The sequence below is a fragment of the Liolophura sinensis genome, chromosome 3, assembly GCF_032854445.1.
Source record: "Liolophura sinensis isolate JHLJ2023 chromosome 3, CUHK_Ljap_v2, whole genome shotgun sequence".
Classification (NCBI taxonomy): domain Eukaryota; kingdom Metazoa; phylum Mollusca; class Polyplacophora; order Chitonida; family Chitonidae; genus Liolophura; species Liolophura sinensis.
The window spans coordinates 16,943,514-16,965,588 of NC_088297.1; the positions used below are offsets into that span (position 1 = coordinate 16,943,514).

At 40.5% G+C, this 22,075-nt stretch overlaps 1 protein-coding gene across 1 annotated transcript; it reads left to right on the forward strand.

Annotated features, from left to right (window-relative positions):
* The first annotated feature begins 522 nt into the window (after positions 1-522).
* On the forward strand, positions 523-16,801 carry LOC135463431 (solute carrier organic anion transporter family member 4C1-like). Its single transcript, XM_064740690.1, has 11 exons — positions 523-721; positions 920-1,198; positions 4,006-4,170; positions 5,845-5,947; positions 7,984-8,105; positions 8,813-9,058; positions 10,159-10,354; positions 11,010-11,163; positions 13,113-13,291; positions 13,945-14,009; positions 15,847-16,801. Exons 1-11 carry the CDS (start codon positions 523-525, stop codon positions 16,215-16,217), a joined length of 2,079 nt encoding a protein of 692 aa, XP_064596760.1. The 3' UTR covers positions 16,218-16,801.
* Positions 16,802-22,075: the final 5,274 nt, after the last annotated feature.

Genomic DNA, 22,075 nt, shown 5'->3' on the forward strand with positions numbered 1-22,075 from the left:
CTAATTTTTCCTAGTGTAACGGTGGCTATCGTGTTGGTGTGCCGATTGTGTGTTATAACATGGTGATGTGATATTGCGATTTGTGGAAAGCGACGGTGCAAAGCTAATTGCGGTTCGTTCCTCTCCGGCCGTACGTGGGAATATCTGCCAGCAACCTGCGGATTGTCGTGGGTTTCCCCCAAGCTCTGCCCGGTTTCCACCCACCATAATGCTGGCCGCCACCGTATGAGTGAAATATTCTTGAGTACGGGGTAAAACACCAATCAGATAAATAAATAAATAAATAAATAAATAAATAATTGCAGTTCAACTTGCAGCTGACGCTGTATGGATACATATATTCCATTGGGCTGAAAACGTTTTGTATGGATTATGTTTTCACTACAGAACTTGTATACTTTTTTCATTACTTTATGAGACGTAATATCCTGACGCTTAATTCTGTACGCTTGTTCTGCAGATGTCCGATGCATGTCTTGAAGCCCTTGACTAGTTGAGAGATCTCTACTACAATAAGCCGCCATGCCAGAGCCGAAGCTGACGAAATATGCGTCAGGGAAAAAATTGGGTGACCATGACTCGCCAGAAAAATCCCTGGATTACAACGAGTCAGAGGAAAGCCTGTCCTATGGTTTAGGGAACTGTCGGCCTGGTTTTCTCCAGGTCTTCAACAACTCAAAGTTTCTGCTGGTTTTGTTATGTGCATTTGCCTGCGTACAGGGTAAGCAGTCATGTTAACAACAATGTGTTGAAATTAATTAAAGGATTGTTTACATTTACCACTGCTAGAAATAACTCCTCTGCGGTCAAAATTCCCTAAATTTTGCACCTTAACTTAACATACATGTAGCACTATCACTCTTCAATATTATTTCTAACAAAGTGCCAAATTTTTGATACTTTTTTTTTTTTATTAAAGGTTTTGTCATTAATGGAATCAACAATGTCAACACGTCGTCCTACGAGAGACGTTTTGGATTGGCCAGCTCTGAGGTTGGGATTATCTCCAGCTCGTACGATATCTCGGCTGGGATTCTTGTCCTTCCTATCAGTTTTTATGGTCTCCGAGGCCATAAAATAAAAATGCTCACCATAGGATTAGCCGTTATGGCACTTGGCTCCTTTCTTATGGCTTTGCCACATTTTACAACAGGGCTATACGAATGGGGCCAGAATGAAACTTCACTTTGTGCTAAAGGTATGTCAGATTATGTGTTTCTTATTTTATCTATTTATATGACTGGTGTTTTATGCCGTAGTCAAGAATAATTTACTTATGCGAAGGTGGCCAGGATTATGGTGGGAGGAAATCAGATTGAGCCCGGAGGAAACCTGGTAGACTTTCTCGCAAAGGTGAGAGGCTCCACCTCTGCCACGGAAACCCCGTATGTATTCCTTAAGTAGAGAAATTAAATATATACCGGCTTACCCTTTTATAAAGCGTCGGTCTCCACTCAGCTGATTAGTTTTACTCAATGTCACGGGCTCGAATCCAGCTCTCGCCTTTATTGGGCAGGTGGTTGTCAGGTACCTGGCGAAAATCGGTGGTTTACCCCGTCGTGTAAGTGACGAAGTAAACCGGTTTCTTTCATTTACAAACCTGACTACCGCCGTGTAAGTGACGGAGTAAACCGGTTTCTTTCATTTACAAACCCGACTACCGCCGTGTAAGTGACGGAGTAAACCGGTTTCTTTCATTTACAAACCTGACTACCGCCGTGTAAGTGACGGAGTAAACCGGTTTCTTTCATTTACAAACCTGACTACCGCCGTGTAAGTGACGGAGTAAACCGGTTTCTTTCATTTACAAACCTGACTACCGCCGTGTAAGTGCAGCATTCTTGTGTAAGAAGAATTGTGCTGTAAGAACATTGGGCTGTGTAAACTATACAACTACAATAAAGACACTGATATAACTGATTCAGTGAGTGTTATTAGTGTTTAGCACAAATTCTAGAGCTGAGTAGTCTCAGCAAATTTCCAACGCTAGAGACTGTACAATACCCAGAAAGAGTAAATCCCCAATAACGACAACATTATTACTTAAACCGCTTTCTAACTGACATCCAGGAGTCATTTACTTTAATAATGCTTCAGCTTCTTCGTACCGGTACTAATATATCATACACTTGTCGTACACATTTCCTTGCCAACTGTAGTCTGTCTGTGTATTTTGGTCTATCCATTGGCTTATGTACTAGATGTATGTAAGTGAAAAAAAATATTTGTTTGCGTATTTCATTGGTGTTGTACGCCGTACTCAAGAATATTTGACTTATACTACATTGGCCAGCATTATGGTGGGAGGAAACTTCGCATAGCCCGGGGGAAACCGACGACCATTCCATGAAGTTTTTTCCTGCTCTAACACTGCTCTTAATGTTGGTATAGCTCTGATTAAAGAGGGTTTAAAGAGGGAAAAAATGCAGCTGGTATTAATCCTAAGACACCCACCTTACCTATTCAGCATTTGACTGTAATTAATTCAGAACTTTCTATATTTACTTTCTTCATATAATTATTTATGGGATTGGTGTTTTACGCTGTACTTCAGAATATTTCACTTACAAGACGGCGATCAGCGATATGTTGGGAAGAAACCGGACAGAACCAGCGCCGCGCTGGCGTGGGAAGCCTCTCGGCCACGGAGGTCCCCTTTCTCCTCTTTAGACTGTTAAATGACTCCTGCCGTTTTTTACTCTGTTAAGACTTTTATAGAACAGCGGCCTGCTCTATGAGAGAGAGAATCCGGAATAAACTAAGAGTCCTTTGTCATTAACCTTAAAGCAGCAACTGAACTGGTTTTGAACCTGCTGTCAGTGGAACTGGTTTATGGATCAGTAATGACAAGTTCATTACAGCGGTCTGTTCTATGAGAGAGAGAATCCGGAATAAACTAAGAGTCCTTTGTCATTAACCTTAAAGCAGCAACTAAACTGGTTTTGAACCTGCTGTCAGTGGAACTGGTTTATGGATCAGTAATGACAAGTTCATTACAGTGGCCTGTTCTATGAGAGAGAGAATCCGGAATAAACTAAGAGTCCTTTGTCATTAACCTTAAAGCAGCAACTGAACTGGTTTTGAACCTGCTGTCAGTGGAACTGGTTTATGGATCAGTAATGACAAGTTGATTACAGCGGCCTGTTCTATGAGAGAGAGAATCCGGAATAAACTAAGAGTCCTTTGTCATTAACCTTAAAGCAGCAACTGAACTGGTTTTGAACCTGCTGTCAATGGAACTGGTTTATGGATCAGTAATGACAAGTTCATTACAGTGGCCTGTTCTATGAGAGAGAGAATCCGGAATAAACTAAGAGTCCTTTGTCATTAACCTTAAAGCAGCAACTGAACTGGTTTTGAACCTGCTGTCAGTGGAACTGGTTTATGGATCAGTAATGACAAGTTCATTACAGCGGCCTGTTCTATGAGAGAGAGAATCCGGAATAAACTAAGAGTCCTTTGTCATTAACCTTAAAGCAGCAACTGAACTGGTTTTGAACCTGCTGTCAGTGGAACTGGTTTATGGATCAGTAATGACAAGTTCATTACAGCGGCCTGTTCTATGAGAGAGAGAATCCGGAATAAACTAAGAGTCCTTTGTCATTAACCTTAAAGCAGCAACTGAACTGGTTTTGAACCTGCTGTCAGTGGAACTGGTTTATGGATCAGTAATGACAAGTTCATTACAGCGGCCTGTTCTATGAGAGAGAGAATCCGGAATAAACTAAGAGTCCTTTGTCATTAACCTTAAAGCAGCAACTGAACTGGTTTTGAACCTGCTGTCAGTGGAACTGGTTTATAGATCAGTAATGACAAGTTCATTACAGTGGTCTGTTCTATGAGAGAGAGAATCCGGAATAAACTAAGAGTCCTTTGTCATTTACCCGACAAACCTCCTTAAAGAAGCAACTGAACTGGTTTTGAACCTGCTGTCAGTGGAACTGGTTTATAGATCAGTAATGATAAGTTCATTAATATGATGCTGTTGAATTTGTGCTCTTACAGGTAACGTCAGCGAGTGCGAAAAAGGCGACTCCACTTTGTCTAATTATCTATACGTGCTGATTGGAGGACAGTTATTACACGGAGCAGGGGGAACAACCCTGTACACTATAGGTGTCGCCTGTATCGATGATAACGTGGTAAGCAGGACGTCACCTTTGTATGTGGGTAAGTGATCTGGGATCTAATTTCGTATACACAGGTGTATGGGTTTCTTAAACTAAAAGACCCGTACGTGGGAAGGTCTGCCAGCAACCTGCGGATGGTCGTGGGTTTTCTCCGGGCTCTGACCAGTTTTCTCCCATCATAATGCTGGCCGCCGTCGTATAAGTGAAATATTCTTGAGTATGGCGTAAAACACCGATCAAGTAAATAAATAAACTAAAGGATTGGTCATACCGCCTGTGCAAAAAACTTCTCTAACGAAAAAGCTAAGTCTTGTGGTGTGTAACTTCGGTACCAAACTTAGCATTGATGAGCCTTACGGTCTGTCTCAACATGTTCCTAAAATTAAGATCTGTCTTATAGTCTGTTCCAAGATTTTTACGAATATAGCATCTGTCTAACGTTCTGTACCAACATCTTCTCAAAAGTAGGCCCAGTCTTGCGGTCTGTACCAAGATACCCAATATAGCATTAGACTTCAGGCTCAGTCTCACACTCCATGCCAAGATATTCCAAACATAGGATTTGCCTTACGGTCTGTGTCAAGATACTTACAAATACAGAATCTGTCTTACGGTCTGTGCCAAGATATTTTCAAATATAGGATTTGTCTTACGGTCTCTACCAAGATATTCACAAATATAGGATCTGTCTTAAGGTCTCTGCCAAGATGTTCCCAAATAAACGCACAATCTTACGGTCGATACCATGATGTTCCCAAATAAACGCACAGTCTTACGGTCGGTACCATGATGTTCCCAAATAAACGCACAGTCTTACGGTCGGTACCATGGTGTTCCCAAATAAACGCACAGTCTTACGGTCGGTACCATGATGTTCCCAAATAAACGTAGTCTTATGGTCGGTACCATGGTGTTCCCAAATTAACGTACAGTCTTACTGTCGGTACCATGGTGTTCCCAAATAAACGCACGGTCTTACGTACTGTACCATGATGTTTCGACATAAACGCACAGTCCTACGGTCGGTACCATGATGCTCTCAAATAAACGCACAGTTGATGTATGCTAAGATGTTTTTTATATGTGTGATCTGTCTTAAACCGAAGTGATCATAAATATAAATGTAGACTAATTCTGACGATCCGCACGATGATATTCTCCAATAAAGGCTTCTTGTCAAGGTCTATATATCAAGAAGCTGTCAGATGAGACATCATTGTAACTGCTGATGATTAACATAGCGGACTACGATATAGAGAGTAAACCCAGAACAGCGGCAACAGTGTGATAACTGGTTGGTAACTGGTCACACGTTACTGGTGAAACTCGGCTCCTTCTTCAGTTTGCCAGACAATTTCGTGGATTATACAAAGATGTTACAAGATGTAGGGTTTTAAGTATGGTCCATAACGTCCACCTTACAATGTCAACATTTAACAGCAGCTTATTTTTAAATACCACTTTATATGATCCTCCTGATGACCTTTGCCACATTTTTGTGCATTCTCCCCCATTAAGACCTCATATTTCTTAATTCTCCTCCTCTCAAACCTCATTTTTGTGTGTTCTCCGCCATTAACACCTCGTATTTCTTAATTCTCCTTCTCTCAAACCTCATTTTTGTGTGTTCTCCTCCATTTCATTTGTGAATTTTCTTCCTGTAAGGTTATGCATTTTTATAATCTTGTAATGAATATTCATTTTCTATTTTCAGCTTTGATGTACGCTTTCGCCGCCTTGGGCCCCGCAATAGGTTACGTTCTGGGGGGCTACTTCCTCGATCTTTACGTAGACTTTGAAGCTGTTAGTTCTGATGTGTAAGTATTAATTGTACTTGTTTAATTTATTTATTTGGTTATTTGTTATAAGCAGTATTCGGTTCGATCGTGTAAAATCACGGAAAATCGTCCTGATTTCAACTCAATGTATTTTCCCGTTTCCTCAAACATGTTTTACAAGATCACTCCCCAAGCCGAGCCTTCTGTTTACGCAAGTCCCGTTCAGGGGAAACAACTCTATTCGGAATCCGACAAATACAAATGCATATAACTTAACAAATACACAGGGTACCACATTATGGTTAAACGCACTACTCACGGATTTTGCATTTATTCGATGGTAGCTGGTATTATCCGATGAGGAATCCAGAGTGTCCAGGATAAACCAGTCTTTTGGACATAGCTTTCAGTGGTGTGTCCACAAATGCGTTTAACAATAATGTAGTATCCTGAGGATCTGTTAAGTGATGTGCATTTGTATTTGTCGCATTCCGAATAGAGCTGTTTTTTCCATGAACGAGATTTGAGTAAACGGAATGTTTTGGTTATTCTTTCAGTTTAGAGTAGACAAACCACAGTATTATCTCAACAGCAGAATATCAGATAATAATCAGCTCCACTCAGTATGCTCATGTATTTCATTTCATGCTCAGTATAGTTTGCTCACGTACATGTACTTGTTCACTTTAGTTGCTCAGTTATTTATTCACTTTAATACATTTAACTAACTTGCTTATCTACTTGTATGCTTACTTGTTCACTTACTTGTTAACTGACTTGCTCTCTTAGTTTTTCGCTCACTCGATCACTAACTTGTTAACGTACTTGCACACTTGTTGACGTACTTGCCCACTTGTTGACTTACTTGTTACTTACAATCCTCCTTGCACAGGTTCACTTACTAGCTCAAGTATTTGCTCACCTACTTTTTTCCTGGCACAGGCCCAGGCACAGGCTTGATCACTTAGTTCCTGACCTACATTTCTCTTGGCATTTACTTGTTCATTTAGTGCTTCACCTCTTTTTCTCATGGCATAGAATCATTTACTTGCCCTCTTAATTCCTGACCTACTTTTCTCCTGGTACAGACTCACAAACATGCTCACTGAGTTCCTGGCCTACTTTTCTCTTGGCACATATTTGCTCTCTTTGTTTCTGACCTACTTTTCCTCTGGCCCAGACTCACAAACATGTTCACTGAGTTCCTGGCCTACTTTTCTCGTAGCACAGACTTGCTCACTTTATAATAGTTCCTGACCAACTTTTCTCCTGACAAAGGCTCACAGGCTTTCTCACGTAGTTCCTGACCTACTTTTCTCGCCGCACAGACTTGCTCACTTTATAATAATTCCTGACCAACTTTTCTCCTGACCAAGGCTCACAGGCTTTCTCACGTAGTTCCTGACCTACTTTTCTCCTGACAAAGGCTCACAGGCTTTCTCATGTAGTTCCTGACCTACTTTTCTCCTGACAAAGGCTCACAGGCTTTCTCATGTAGTTCCTGACCTACTTTTCTCCTGACAAAGGCTCACAGGCTTTCTCACGTAGTTCCTGACCTACTTTTCTCCTGCAAAGGCTCACAGGCTTTCTTACGTAGTTCTTGACCAACTTTTCTCCTGACAAAGACTCGTAGGCTTTCTTATGTAGTTCCTGACCTACTTTTATCCTGACCAAGGCTCACAGGCTTTCTCATGTAGTTCCTGACCTACTTTTCTCCTGACCAAGGCTCACAGGCTTTCTTACGTAGTTCCTGACCTACTTTTCTCCTGACCAAGGCTCACAGGCTTTCTCACGTAGTTCTTGGCCAACTTTTCTCCTGACAAAGACTCGCAGGCTTTCTCACGTAGTTCCTGACCTACTTTTATCCTGACCAAGGCTCACAGGCTTTCTCACGTAGTTCCTGGCCAACTTTTCTCCTGACCAAGGCTCACAGGCTTTCTGGCGTAGCTCCTGACCAACTTTTCTCCTGACAAAGACTCAAAGGCTTTCTCACGTAGTTCCTGGCCTAATTTTCTTCTCGAAAATGCTTACTTACATGCTCACTAACTTGCTGACCTATTTTTCTACTGGCACAGGATGACCTTGACGAATAAAGACCCCCGATGGGTGGGCGCTTGGTGGTTGGGGTTCGTCATCGCTATGGGGCTGGCCATACTCCTCATTATTCCTTTACTGGCCCTACCCAGGGAATTACCCAGTGAGTCTACAGTACAACGATATCAGTCATTTTTTGTTCAAGTGTCTACGTGAATCATGGTTTGTAATGATAGGAGCGATTCTAGCGAAAAATTGCATTGATCGGCACTTATCCTGCCCAGTTGTTCCAATTAAAATTCTCTTATATTACACAGATGTATCCTTCAAGGATCAAAAGTGATAAAACGAATCCAGTGAAATAAGTATAACATCAAGGTCACAAGGTAAACACAGTTCTATTGTATCATGGTGGGCAACCTTTGTTGACATTAATTTAGCGATCACCTGTCTCCAGGCACAAAAGACACCTCTGTCTTTTACGTTACAAACGTTCAGCTGTTTAACTTTTTGCATCGTTCGTCTACTCTAAATTTCTTTTTGTGAAAGTTTTTTTTAGATGTTCATATTATAATAAATGTGATCGAAACTAGTTGCCTAAAATTTTTGTCATGTCACGTAACACAGTAGGATTTTTTCAACTGAACGATAAAATAATTGAAACTCGAAATTCCCTTATAAAACAGCAAGGATTACAGGTACATGTCACATAATGGAAAGGCCTGTAATGAAATATTATATTTATAGACAAACATCACTGAAGCTACCAACAAGTCACATCAGGTAACAATCTGTCTTATACACTTCACACATACTGGAACTTGTAAAGTCCTGTCTTACTTCATGCGTTCATTTCACATCTTCCTCCAGGTGCCAAAGAGGTGCGAGCGAACCGTGTATCAGAGGCCCATAAGACGGAAAACTGCGATGATATAGGGAATTCTTTCACGGACGCTCACAGAGTATTGTGGCGCCTGCTGAAGAACCCAACCCTGATATGCATCGCTATGGCCGCATCTTCGGAGGGGATTGTACTAAGCGGCTTTGCCACCTTCATACCGAAATTCATTCAAAATCAGTACGGCCAGACGGCTGGCTACTCAGCAATGCTCACAGGTAAAAGGGCAAGCTCCCCACCCCACCCCGTATTTATTCATTTTATTTGAAAAGTGTTTTACATCGTACTGGAGAATATTTCACTTGTACCACTGTGGTTAACATTATGGTGGAGTATACCGGACAGAGCCATGGGAAAACCCACCACCATCAGTAAGTTGTTGCCAGATCTTCCCACACATGACCAAAGAGGAAGCCAGTCTGAGATGAACTTGAACTGACCGCGATGGTATGAGGCTCCTGGGTTATTACGCCCGAGGGGACAAGCAAGATGCTATTAGTTTAACACGACTTTAGCAGTTTGTGTGTTTAGCTGAAGTTTTGCATCCATGTGTTTCCTACAGGCTAGCTCTTTTGTAGCCGCGCTACCATGCAATTTCAACTTCAAGCTCGGCGATTTACTAATTTTTTTTCTTCTAAGTCTTTTACCAATACCTCTGCACGTTAGTCAAGAGAAAGTTTGTCAGTAATGTGCCAATGGTCGCTGGTTTACTATAGGATCGGTTGTCTACCCGCCTAAAGTTAATCATTATGGTATGAGTGAAGAATTCCTAAGTATTATGTTAAAAAATCAGCCATTCTGTTCCTCGGTCTAATAAAAAGGAGTCGACATTCTCCGAGGATCATGCTTGACAAGTACACGTTCGAGCTTTTCACCGTGAGTGTAGTTTCCCCCGTTCTTACTGCATGTGGGCCTTGGGCAAAGACGTTCGTATGACCGTTTGCGCTGCAAGCCTGTAATGTTGGTTGAAGACTACTTCCCTTCCACCAGAAGTGTGTGCATAGCTGTACGTCACTTCGTTAGCGACATGCGAAAAGGTCACTGGTTTTCTCCGGTTATTGCGGTTTCCATCACTTATAATACTGTGCGCCATAGCAAATTTCTTGAGTAAGACGTTAAATACCGATGAGATAAATAAAAAAACAAATGAATTTCCCTATCTGTGGTATTGTATGTTAAATGTGATGACAATACATCAATTTGAGTAACTGACGTATAATAATAGTTAAAATAAAACCCAAATTGAGCTAAACTGAAAAGAGGTGGTGTTTCACATCTACGCTGTATTTGTTTTATTATATCCTATGTTTTCCGACAGGTTTTCTGGTCGTCCCGGGAGCTATCAGCGGTCAGATCATTGGTGGTTACATCTGCCGGCGCTTCTCCCTTAAGATTCGCGGCATGTTGCGGCTCTCCCTTGTCACGTGCCTCATCTGTGTGGCCACGGCCGCGGGATTCTGGGCGCGATGTCCTCAAGACAACATTGCTGGTGTCAGCGTACACTATTCTGACAGGTGAGAAGACGAAAGTTCGCGTAAAACGTCAGTATATGTGACTGTCCATACCCCAGTGATTTATTGTTGATCCCTTAACATACTCTGGTACGCGACGATAGTTTTATGGGAAATTCGAAATCTGGTTTCCTATGGGAAATGAAAGAATGGTTCATTTCATTTCATTTATTCGCCATAAAGATATAACAGGAATATACAGACATATGTATGTATATTTTGGCGGGAGTAAAGTTCCAATGAACTTGTTCTATGCCTAAAATAAAAAGAATGAATGAATTATATTGGCCATATCTGAAACACATCGACGTTGAAATCATGTTTCAAAAGAGAATAATAAAAACACGGAAGAGCTCGAGGTTAGCTGCATTTTATGCCAAGCTTGCCTAAAGCACCCACATTCCTCGCCCACCGTAGAAAAATTGAGAGTAGCTAAAGGTTTTCTCTTCAGTCAAAATATTTTAACCATCAAAATGATTTTTAGATTCGTAAGACAATAGTTTTACCAATCTCCAGAAATGAATAAACAATGAATTTCATTGTTTACAAGTCATTCGTCTTTCGTTTTAGCCACTTTTCCCAGCAAATAAGTAATTGTGGGTTAAGACATGAAAAATAATAATAACCATCTTTTAACCATAAAATATTACTCTTTCAGTCAGTCTGACACAGTTTTACCTTCGCCCGAACTCAAATCTGAATGCAACGCTCAGTGTAACTGTGACCTGGACCAATACTCTCCTGTATGCGGGATTGACCGTATCCAGTACTTCTCACCGTGTCACGCGGGATGTCAAACAAGCAATGACGGGGTAGGTGGCGGAATTTTGGGGTATATGTTTTCATAGTTTGTTTGCTTGTTTTCACTGAGTATTCACCAGGCTTTTTTCGCATTTTACAAGGCGACGTGTTATGTGAGCGGAAGAAATGTTGGTTTGACGGTCAAGGTCGCGATAGGCCTATAGATTCAAAATGTAATCTGTTAATTTTAACAGAAAGTCTTAGTGGTGGTAGAATGTGTTCTGTAGTTGTAACACGATGTTCTGCTATTGCAGCAGATTATTCTTTTTAACATAACACATATACTCTATTAATTCAACATAAAGATTCTTTTAGACTAACAGGATATTATGTTTAATTAATAGAGTATATGTGTTATATTTGAAAGAATAACCTGCTGCAATAGCAGAATAGATTTTAGCATCACTCAGACAATGGGCTTTCCGTTAAAATTAACAGATTAATTTTTTAGTGTAAATTGCTCGCGACACAAAATAAGAGCTGATGTCAAACACTAATCGCTTACATTCATTGCCGACTGGTTAGATAATGTAGCAGTGTGGCCTGTAGAAAGGCAAACTGTTGCCATGGTGATTTCAAAACGATGTATGCAGGGGACAAGAAGATTTTGAATTTTTGATTGACGTTTGACTCACTTGCCTCGTGAACAGTGCAGTGCTATTCAATCAACAGCGTCCACGAAACGCATCGATCTTAAAGTTATCAGAAAAATATCTGTCACAATTGAGTAATTGCCACTGATTTTGACAGAACCTCTTGTGATGCTTTTAGTGAATATTTGGACCCGATTTGAATACACTAAATATATTCATGAATACATGAAGCAGTGAATAATTTAACTGAGAAATGAGTCGTGGAGGGATTTTTTAAATGTTACATTTAGCCATCTGTTTTCTCCTCGGTGTATATTGTTGTGAGATGATTTGAAATAGCTCAAGCACCGCTTGCACAAATGTAAGCTAATTTGATTGTAACTACATCGGCGATAAATTTGAAAAACATATGTAGTCATGGTTGTTACAATCAACTTAACTTACGATCGTTTTGTTCAAGAGGCCCCTGACATATAAACTTTGATGTATGATGTATGATGCATGATGTATGATGTATGATATATGATGTGTGATGTATGATGCGTGATGTGTGATGTGTGATGTATGATGTGTGATGTGTGATGTATGATGTGTGATGTATGATGTGTGATGTGTGATGCATGATGTATGATGTGTGATGTATGATGTGTGATGTGTGATGTATGATGTGTGATGTGTGATGTGTGACGTATGATGTGTGATGTGTGATGTATGGTTTGCGATGTATGATGTGTGATGTGTAATGTATGATGTGTGATGTGTGATGTGTGATGTATGATGCGTGATGTATGATGTGTGATGTGTGACGTATGATGTGTGATGTATGATGTGTGATGTACGATGTGTGATGTGTGATGTACGATGTGTGATGTGTGATGTATGATGTATGATGTGTGATGTGTGATGTGTGACGTGTGATGTGTGATGTATGATGTGTGATGTATGATGTGTGATGTATGATGTGTGATGTGTGATGTATGATGTGTGATGTGTGATGCATGATGTGTGATGTGTGATGTATGATGTGTGATGTATGATGTGTGATGTGTGATATGTGATGCATGATGTGTGATGTATGATGTGTGATGTGTGAATTATGATGTGTGATGTATGATGCGTGATGTGTGATGTATGGTTTGCGATGTATGATGTGTAATGCATAATGTATAAGCCGTCAGGCCTTGAAACGTTTTGAATTTCAACAGACCCGTGGACACCCCTCTCCGGGTAGGTTGGGTTCACAATATGTTTGGTAGAAATATTTGAAAGGAAATATTTGGTAAGCAGATTTGACATATATAAAACATGACTATCTATGAGACCTTTATAAAGATTACTTTCCTCAACATTCTTATTTTGTTTTGCAGAAATACTCTGCTTGTGCGTGCATCAATGAGACAATCTCCTTTCCAAACCAGACTCACGGTGCCGAGGACGGCAACTGCAACAGCGTATGCCCGATGATGTATGTGTTTCTATGTTTGTTTTTCATCACGGTACTTCTGACCTTCATTTCCGGAACTCCTACAACAATGGTCGTCTTGAGGTAAGATCATTTGTCCTAAACTGCTTGGGATTAAATCAGAAAGTGTAAATACAGTGAATAAATAGATTGCCATTAATCCGCCATTTTTGTCAACATTGGGTAAACTTACTTGTCTTTCCATTTTGTTTTCTTTTCTTTTCTTTTTTCCACATCTGCAACTGTAAATTTTAGCTATACGTCTATATTTATCACAGCATTGTCCACGTTTTCAGAATACCCAGATTTTAACTACTGCGATTTTCCAACACACCTCCATCTTCCTCACAGCTGGGGCGCAGCCACACATGTCGCACAATGCAGTTTGGCGGCTGGTATACAAATGTGTCGACCCATAGACACCTTTGCGGATATTACTCGTTATTTATTTGACTGATGTTCAACGCAGTGTTCAATTTTTTATACTTTTATCTCGGTGACCAGGGTTATTAACGCTGTCTGTCTCTATTCTCCGCTCTGTATATAGCAAGAACAGAGCCGATTGTAAGATTCTATTTACATGACGAGATTTCCTATTCAGATGTAAGGTGGAACCAGCACTATGCTATACTACATGATACCCAATAGTGACAAAACTGACAAACCTGCAAGATCCATTTTTAGTTAATAAATATCGTAACAGTCAATCATAAAATATGACCATGTCTTTTCTATAGGTGCGTTCCGGAATCACAGAAGTCTTTTGCTATGGGTGTTCAGTGGGCATTCGCAAGGTTTCTCGGTATGTCTTTGTTTTTGTTTTTTTTTTTTTTGTTCTTTGTTTAGGTAGCTATTCATTTACCAACTAAAGCTGGTTTCTCTTATAACGGCGACGGGTCAGGATTCTGAGAGAATTGAACAACGCTATGATCAGAGAAAACCAGCGAATATAAAGTCCCATCCTGGGAAACATGAGATTTGAGTTTAAACCCGGTCTGGGACATGGAATTTAGTGTAGAATTCCACGTTTTCCGTTCATATAGCTTTGGTTAATCCATTCCAAAGACTACAAACTGTAAGAATGAATTTTTAACGATTTATTTGACATAAAGGGTGCGCCACAAACATCCGTCATCCAGCTAATAGTTATAGCTGGAGTGTATGTACAGCACATTGAATGTGTAGCAAATACTACAGGGTGGTATACAGTTGTAGCATCGTCTCAGGTACGTTACATGACAGATAAGCGCTCTGGTGGAGCACGGTGCTCTGCTGGGCTGACATAAAGTGTTCCAAAGAACACCGGGCTCTGACAGACCAGACATAAAAGTGTTCCTAGGAAACACGGGGATCTCAGATGGAGCAGACGAAGATGAGCTCGCGGTGGAGCAGACAAAATGACAAACAAGTGACCTAAATGTATATGCTAAGATTTGAAGTTATAGAATGGAAGCATTATTTTCACAATTGGAATGATTAAATACATTTGGTTACTTACTTCACTTAACGCAATATAAGGTATAAAGAATAAGCGTATATGTAGAAAGCAGTGCTATATATTAGTGTAGCAATGAGGTGGTGTTAAGAGGCTGGTGGTGGGAAAATGGAATACAACTTCAACTCTGTTACCTCGTTGCAGTTTAAGTACAAACTGAATCATCCTAGTGGCCAACAAAAAGAGTTGTAGTTTGCTGTTGACTGGTAGAATTCGGTGGTAAACCATTAGCACGCGCCGTGACGTGTGCAGTGAGCGTAAAGAGGCCCTGTACTTTGGATTGTACAAACTGCACTCAATCAACCGATTAAGTTTCTATGAGAATAAGAGGTGTAGTACGAGTGTAAATAGCTGGGTATAGTGGTGTTAATGCTCAGTCAAGTAAAAATTACCCAGGAGATATTTTCTAGATAACTTCTACAAATCTACAAATTGATAATGCTGATAGAGATCAAATTTCCATGATTCAGTGTTCCATTGAGGCTACATTGTATAATAACATGTCGGGATTTATTGGGGAATATTTCTCGACTAAATATGTCGGTTCAAAGCTGTGTACAAAGACATTATTCTCTCGTGTTACCCGACAACGCTTGTGGACCGCTCCGTTGCTGTAAGAGCAAAACTATGTACCTAAACAGTGACGTGTAGCGGAAAAGAGCAAAAAGAGCACACCGTTTGGGCCGACTTCTTGTTGGCCGGTTACCGTCACATTGGGACCGGCCTTCCACAAAGGGGTAGCATGTGAGCGGAATAATATTGAATGAGACGTCGACACCAATTATAGGTTCAAGCAAATAACAAACAAACTGCATGTAGGGGGTCCCTGTGGCCAAGGGGGTTAGAACGCCAGCACGGGCGCAATGACCAGAAACCTCTCACCAATGCGGCTGCTGTGAGTTCAAGTCCAGCTGGTTTTCTCTCCGGCCATAAGTGGGAAGGTCTGGCAGCAGTCTGTAGATGGTCGTGGGTTTCTCTCGGGGTCCTCCCGGTTTCCTCCCACCATGCCGTCGTAAAAGTGAAATATTTTTGAGTACGGACTAAAACACCATCCAAATGTATCACTAAGTCAAACTGCATGTAATTGTGAGATCAAATCATCAAACAATTCATCAACTAATCAGCTGTTTTTTGTTTTGGGTAGGTACCATTCCCGGTCCAATTTTATTCGGAACTGTGATTGACAGCGCATGTTTGATTTGGAAGAAACAGTGCGGCGTTAAAACGTCGTGTTGGATATACGACAACGACGCCATGGGGCGAAGCATTTTTCTGGTTGGGATGGGAATTAAAATCGTGTCTTCGTTTTTCTTCTTCCTGAGCTCGGTGGTGTACAAACCTCCACCTAGCAGAGACGTGCTCGACAAAGCCGTTAATTTGGAGAAGGAGGTGTCATCCGGCGGAGAAAAGGAGAAGAATGGCAGCACGACTATGCTGAACGGCGACGCCATGGTAACCAATGAAGCACGTGAAGACGGAGGCATCGATAATCCCCATGCATCAGACCTATATTAACAATTGCATGGAAGTGTACCCGGTGACATCGTATAACACCTGGTGAATATTTATGTCAGTTTGTGTACTATAAACTACTGATACTGAGATTTCAAACAGGCAAATGGACAAACAGGGTCATCTAAACAGGGGTAATAAGTGTATAATCATATACAATCAGGCGTTTAGTTGTTGCACAGAGGATTTCAGTACGGGATTTCCGAGCTACAGTATCACGACAACTGGTGTCGTTTTACGACATTATGGTGAACAGGGAAGTGTCGGAAGTAAGTTGTGTTTGCTTGGTTTAGTATTAGTCGTATATGGCCATCTACAGTGGTTAATCAATTATCGCTCTGTTTTTTATAATTTGTTTGGTGACTTTAGATGTTACCAAGGGATAGTAACATGCAACGCTGTAGAGTACAAGGTGGTAAAAGATAATCATGCGAGTTTAAATTATACATAAAACGCTTGGTTTTTATTTCTTAATATGGCGTTCAGGATTTGTCCGAAAGTTATAAAATTCATAGAATTCTTTTTTTTTCCGTTGAGCCCCGAAATTAATTTTCTTGCAGTGTTGATGTCAACGGTGATAGCTGTGATAAAACTTTGCTGGGAGGAAGGGGGTGGGGTGGGGGGGGGGGGGGTCAAAATACGAACGGTAAGCTGATCCCACGCTCCCAATATGTTCATTGATGACAATCACATCAGTATACTTTTTAGGATTTTTGTGAAAAGAGTTAAAGGCGCTCAAACATTTGAATTCTAAAATGGGCTTTACGGATCATACTTTCACAGCTTAGGAACTCTGATCTCAAAGGAACATTTTGAAAATTATTGAAAAATGTGATATGGCATCAGAGTTTCTAGATACCGTCAGTATGGCTCATAAAGCCCACCATAGGAGTCAAATATTTGTATGCCTTTCTACACTCTTCAAACAAATCTGGAAAATATATGAAAGTATTTTTACGCATAGTTTTCAGTTGTCTCTATGATGAACCTTACTTCACATTTTAACTTTTTTTACTTTAAGACTTTTGGATAACAGAATATGTGCCTGCATCCTAACACTGGTTACTTTAATTACCTCTCGCTGACATCAAGGCTATGGCGGATGGTTGCTTATCGCCTTTCATGCTTAAATAAATTTGTTCTCAGCGCATGAGTTGCTGCATTCCTCAAGCCATTGATGACGTAATATTTTTTAACAAGAAATATAAAAATGCGTGCTCTAATTATCGTACATGGCTTCCTAGTTGGTATGGCCGTCTGTCAACAAGTTTCCGACATTTATACAAACAAATTTCCTCAACGGGCTTTTTCAAATCGTGTTAAAAGTGTAATAATGTTTCACGCACATTTTTTTTTCAGATATGTTCAATATAAGTTTTTATACCTCTTTACAATGCAATTTGTGCATACCGGTAAAAACAACTATTTTTTTTTGTAAATTTTATGTTTAAGCAGAAATAAATATTTTTTAAATATTTATTGTATTTATCCTTGGGTTTCAACGTAGTATTTCTTGGTCATAGGACGACAATCTGTACAAAATTATGTACATCCAGTATACGGTGTCTTCTTGTAGCAGGGCGAGTCCATCCCGCCAAAGTGCTGCTGCCACAGAATTATCAGGCCGAAGCCACCAGGCATGACACACCACCCAACCACATTATATTGACCCCGGGCCAACGTCCTGTTTCCATGCTCTAGCCTCTAAGTGCTGAGCGGCAAAAGTACCATTTTAAAGTTTCCTTCCACCATAATGTTGGCCGTCGTGGTATAAGTGAAATATTCTTGAGTACGGCGTAAAACACCGTCAGGTGATACTAATGAAACTTCTTGGTTTGCGTATAGGCATAAAAACGTTTAGAAACAACTCTTACCTATTCGTTTACACGGGCTCAAAGTTGACTCAGATCGACGTCACTTTTCGACAGCTTCACTTTCGAAAGTGTGCGTAAATCTCCAACTGCTGTGTTTCGGTTCTGTAAAAATAGTCATGTCTTCGATCAGTATGCATATCGGCATAAGCAAGAAATTGGAGTTTGTCAGTAAATTGCCAAAGGTCAGTGGTTTAACTCCTCCTCGGGTAGTCTGGTTTCCTCCTCCCATAAAACGAACCGCTATTGTATAAGTAACTTGAAAAGTCTCCAGTCCGACTCGACGTTATACAAAAACCATATAAATAAATCAATAAAAATCCGCTGTCCTCGACTAGCCTATAGGCTTTTCAGAGAGTGATATAAAACATAAAAACAAATGGTGTTTGTTCACGGTTACTCGGTCCACGGGTGCTAATCGTTTGTTATATGAGAGGTGACTTAGTGTTTAACAGCACTTGGTGCCAAACTCTGTTAACGGCGAAGTAACGAACGCACGCGATGGTTAATTACAGACGACTGAGGACGTCTTCCTTCCGGTCACGTGATATCTACAAGCCGTTCAAAATTACGTGATAAGGGACAGATGACACAGTAGGACGACCGCCAACTTCTGAATAATGCCAACAGCAGAAGGTCAGTCTTCAGTGCAAAGTAAGCATGTATGTATGGCTTATGTTGGGATTTAACGTCGAACTTAACAATGTTTCAGTCATGTGACAACGCGGAGTCATTAGGTGTGTGTACATATATTGTGTCTTCTTGCCGCAGGGCGAGTCCATAACGCCCGTGCCAAAGACACCAGAACCCCACCCAGTCGCATAATACTGACACCGGGCACATCCTTGCTCTAACCTCTCAGCCAAGCTATGCAGCAGCAAGGTTTATTTTTAAAGTCTTTGGTATGACCCGAGCCGTGATTGAGTTTGATGCCGGGGTCTCCCGACTTCGAGACGGACGCTTTAACCATTAAGCCACCAAAGCGGCCAGTGCAAAGGGAAACGTGTATGCGCTTATAAAACCTATACTTCCTGTGAATTGTACTCCCTGCTTGAGAATTAACGGTATTTGTAGCCTGACCTTCTCAGTTTATTCTTGGTTTAACAGCTGACGCGTCATCTAAGTAAGTGAAATATTCATGCGCGCGCATTCAATGGATTAGTCATGAAATAAATTATAGAGATATTAAGATTACTTTACTGTGGTCGCTGTCACCTTCGTTTTTAGTCTGCTCTGTGTAAGATGGTGGGAAAGATTATCAAATCGATATAATCTTTCGCTGGTATTAATAACCATGGCAACTCCGTGCAGTGTTTTGTCAACATGGTTGCAACAAGGCTCAAAACCATGCTCTCATTGTGATCTGTTCGAGTAATGCCATGTCGCTGTGCTTTACACTGGACGTTGTGGACATAGTGAAGTCCGTTAGTAATACCGAAGTCAAGGGATAATAAGGTATTCTTGTCACACGTAATACACACTAACGATAAGTGTTTCGTTGGTAAACACATTCCTGTTTGCTCTTTAGAAATGTGAATTATTTACATAGTAATGTGGAGTATATTTTTGTATATAATTAAGTGCAGATTAAAACTGATTTTCCGTTAGACCCTTAGGTGTATAATATTTCCAACGAGACAGTCTCTTGTTATTATTAATTACAGTCGAAAACGATATATAGCAGAAAAGAAAGCACCGGAACCGGTGTACTCTGGTTGAAGAGCACTGTCATCAAGCTGTCGTCATCTTATGCTAGAGTTGTATCGTTATACGTCCCCTCACTGATCAATCAGTGGTCAAAGAATGTAGATACAGCGTAGGCTGTATCGATGAATACGACTGATTAACAACCTGAAGCTCATGACATATAATTCAAGATATTGTAATATCTTACAATATAATTACAAGATAATTTCAAGATGACTCGGCCTCTTGTCAGTTTGTCATAACGTTTTATTCTGACTGTTCATGTAAATGGTTAAAAATCACTAACTTACTCGCCACTTGTATTACCATGACTTAAGGAGAATTATTTAACAAAATGCAGTGATGATAAATAATGCCACTGGTATAGACCAGGTCGCTCGTTACTGTACCCATAAAAGAGGATATTGTTTGATACATTTTTAACACAGCTTTAAACCACCAATACATAAATAAGTAAATATATAAATCAATTTTTCTGATGATTTTGTGTGATGCACATGAGCATAAATAGAATTTTGTGAACACAGAAAAACGGTGGCTTTCTTTATTGTGTTGAAATGTCCTAAACACGTCATCCAGAAATCGTAAATAGTTGGTTTCAGCACAATATATTTATAACCGCAGGGGTATTGTTTTGGTGCTTCAATATGGCGCCATGACCTACAGCTCAGCAAAATCTGGTCGGTTTTTTTTATTCTACACTGACCTTTAAATGTGCGAGAAATATCCCACATTCCTTTTTGCTCAGCCTTAGAAGCTAAAAAAAAAGCATATCACGAAACATCATGCTAGCACACCTTTGCCTGGATGCCCCGCGCTTGCGTAAGCGAGCTCTTCTGTGAATTAAGGGAGGAATGAATGCCACCAGCAGGTGCTGGCCATCTGCGTTGACATGCCGGAAGAAAGCAAGATCGCCTTGCATGATGCACATCTTTAGCGCACATTTACTGTGAAAAGAACATATATCGTTTCACGACTTGTTCTCCAGGTTGACCGTTTAGTGCACCTTCTATTTTTATCCTCACAGCATTATGGCGTGACTATAATCTATAAAATAAAAATCCCAAGCCTTACGCAATCTGTAATTATGTATATTCACGACTGAGCACCCACTGATAATTAAAGGTAATGGCTGTACAGGTATGTGCAATAAGTTGTACAGGTATGATACGTTCACTTAACCACGCACAAGTGCTCCCAAGGACTTTGACATTACCATGCTAGACCCTAGTCTGTTGTGCATTGCACTAGATTTACTTATTTATTTGGTTGTGTTTCACGCCGTACTCAAGAATAATTCACTTAAAGGTCGCTGGCCAGTCTTATTGTGGGAGAAAAGCGGGCAGACACGTGAACACGAGGAAAGCGGGCAGACACGTGAACACAAGCCTATCCGATAGCACACAAATATTGCTCAGAAATTTAGTGTCTTAGGTGCCGCACAACGGACATTCACCATTGATGTTAGTTCCTTTCACAAAACTTGCATAAACGTGTGTCATTTCGAGAGTCCCCTTCCTCTTTCCGAGAAGCAAAAATCACCACAAAAGCATAAGCACGATATTGGCAGTGATGTAAAGCGAAAAGTAGAGACCGACCCATGCGCTGTAAGGAGTATGGTTTGGAAAATCAAATCAAGATGGCCACAAAACAGCAGAGGCCTAGAAATACCTGTATAGATCTGAACAACAAGCTTGGTACAGAGGTCAGAAAAGGTGAGAAGTGTAGTTGCTCTTCGCTAAACAGTTAAAAAAACACACAGATGTGCATAAATAGCCTATCGTACACTGTGTGTCCTCTGTGTAGGACGGATGAACAATACTAGTATGACTTTAAAATGTAAAGGGAACCGCGCAGCGTGACATTTCAAGAAGTATTTACCTTTTATCATATGATTATTTTGGAAAATGAAAAAAAAATAAGCCTGGTTTTCCGCCATAATTGTCGACAAACAACATACAGACATAATATTATCATGTGATTTGACAAGATTATCAGTTACCTGCTACCAAGTTTATTTGCATAGCAACAGACAACACACTGCGAACAGAGTATTTATGTCAGCCGAATTTGATTTAACCTACACTTGCCCCGAAATTAAGAAAAAAAAGAAAAGAAACAGATTTGGAACGCCACAGCACGGCATTTTATTCAGTTAGCCGTAAATGAAGCAATTTTAATTTCATCAACTTAGCTGTGAGTGCGATAAATATATGCCTAGACCTCACGTGTGCTGATTAGGTATAGGATGTCAGATGATGTGTATTTATGGCACAGTGACAG

Bases quoted from the DNA above. Each gene is read 5' to 3' on its own strand.
- LOC135463431 (XM_064740690.1), top strand. From the start codon at position 523: ATGCCAGAGCCGAAGCTGACGAAATATGCGTCAGGGAAAAAATTGGGT. The intron at 5,948-7,983 runs GTAAGTATTAAT...CTACTGGCACAG, and splicing joins GAAGCTGTTAGTTCTGATGT to GATGACCTTGACGAATAAAG. The intron at 14,010-15,846 runs GTATGTCTTTGT...TGTTTTGGGTAG, and splicing joins GGCATTCGCAAGGTTTCTCG to GTACCATTCCCGGTCCAATT.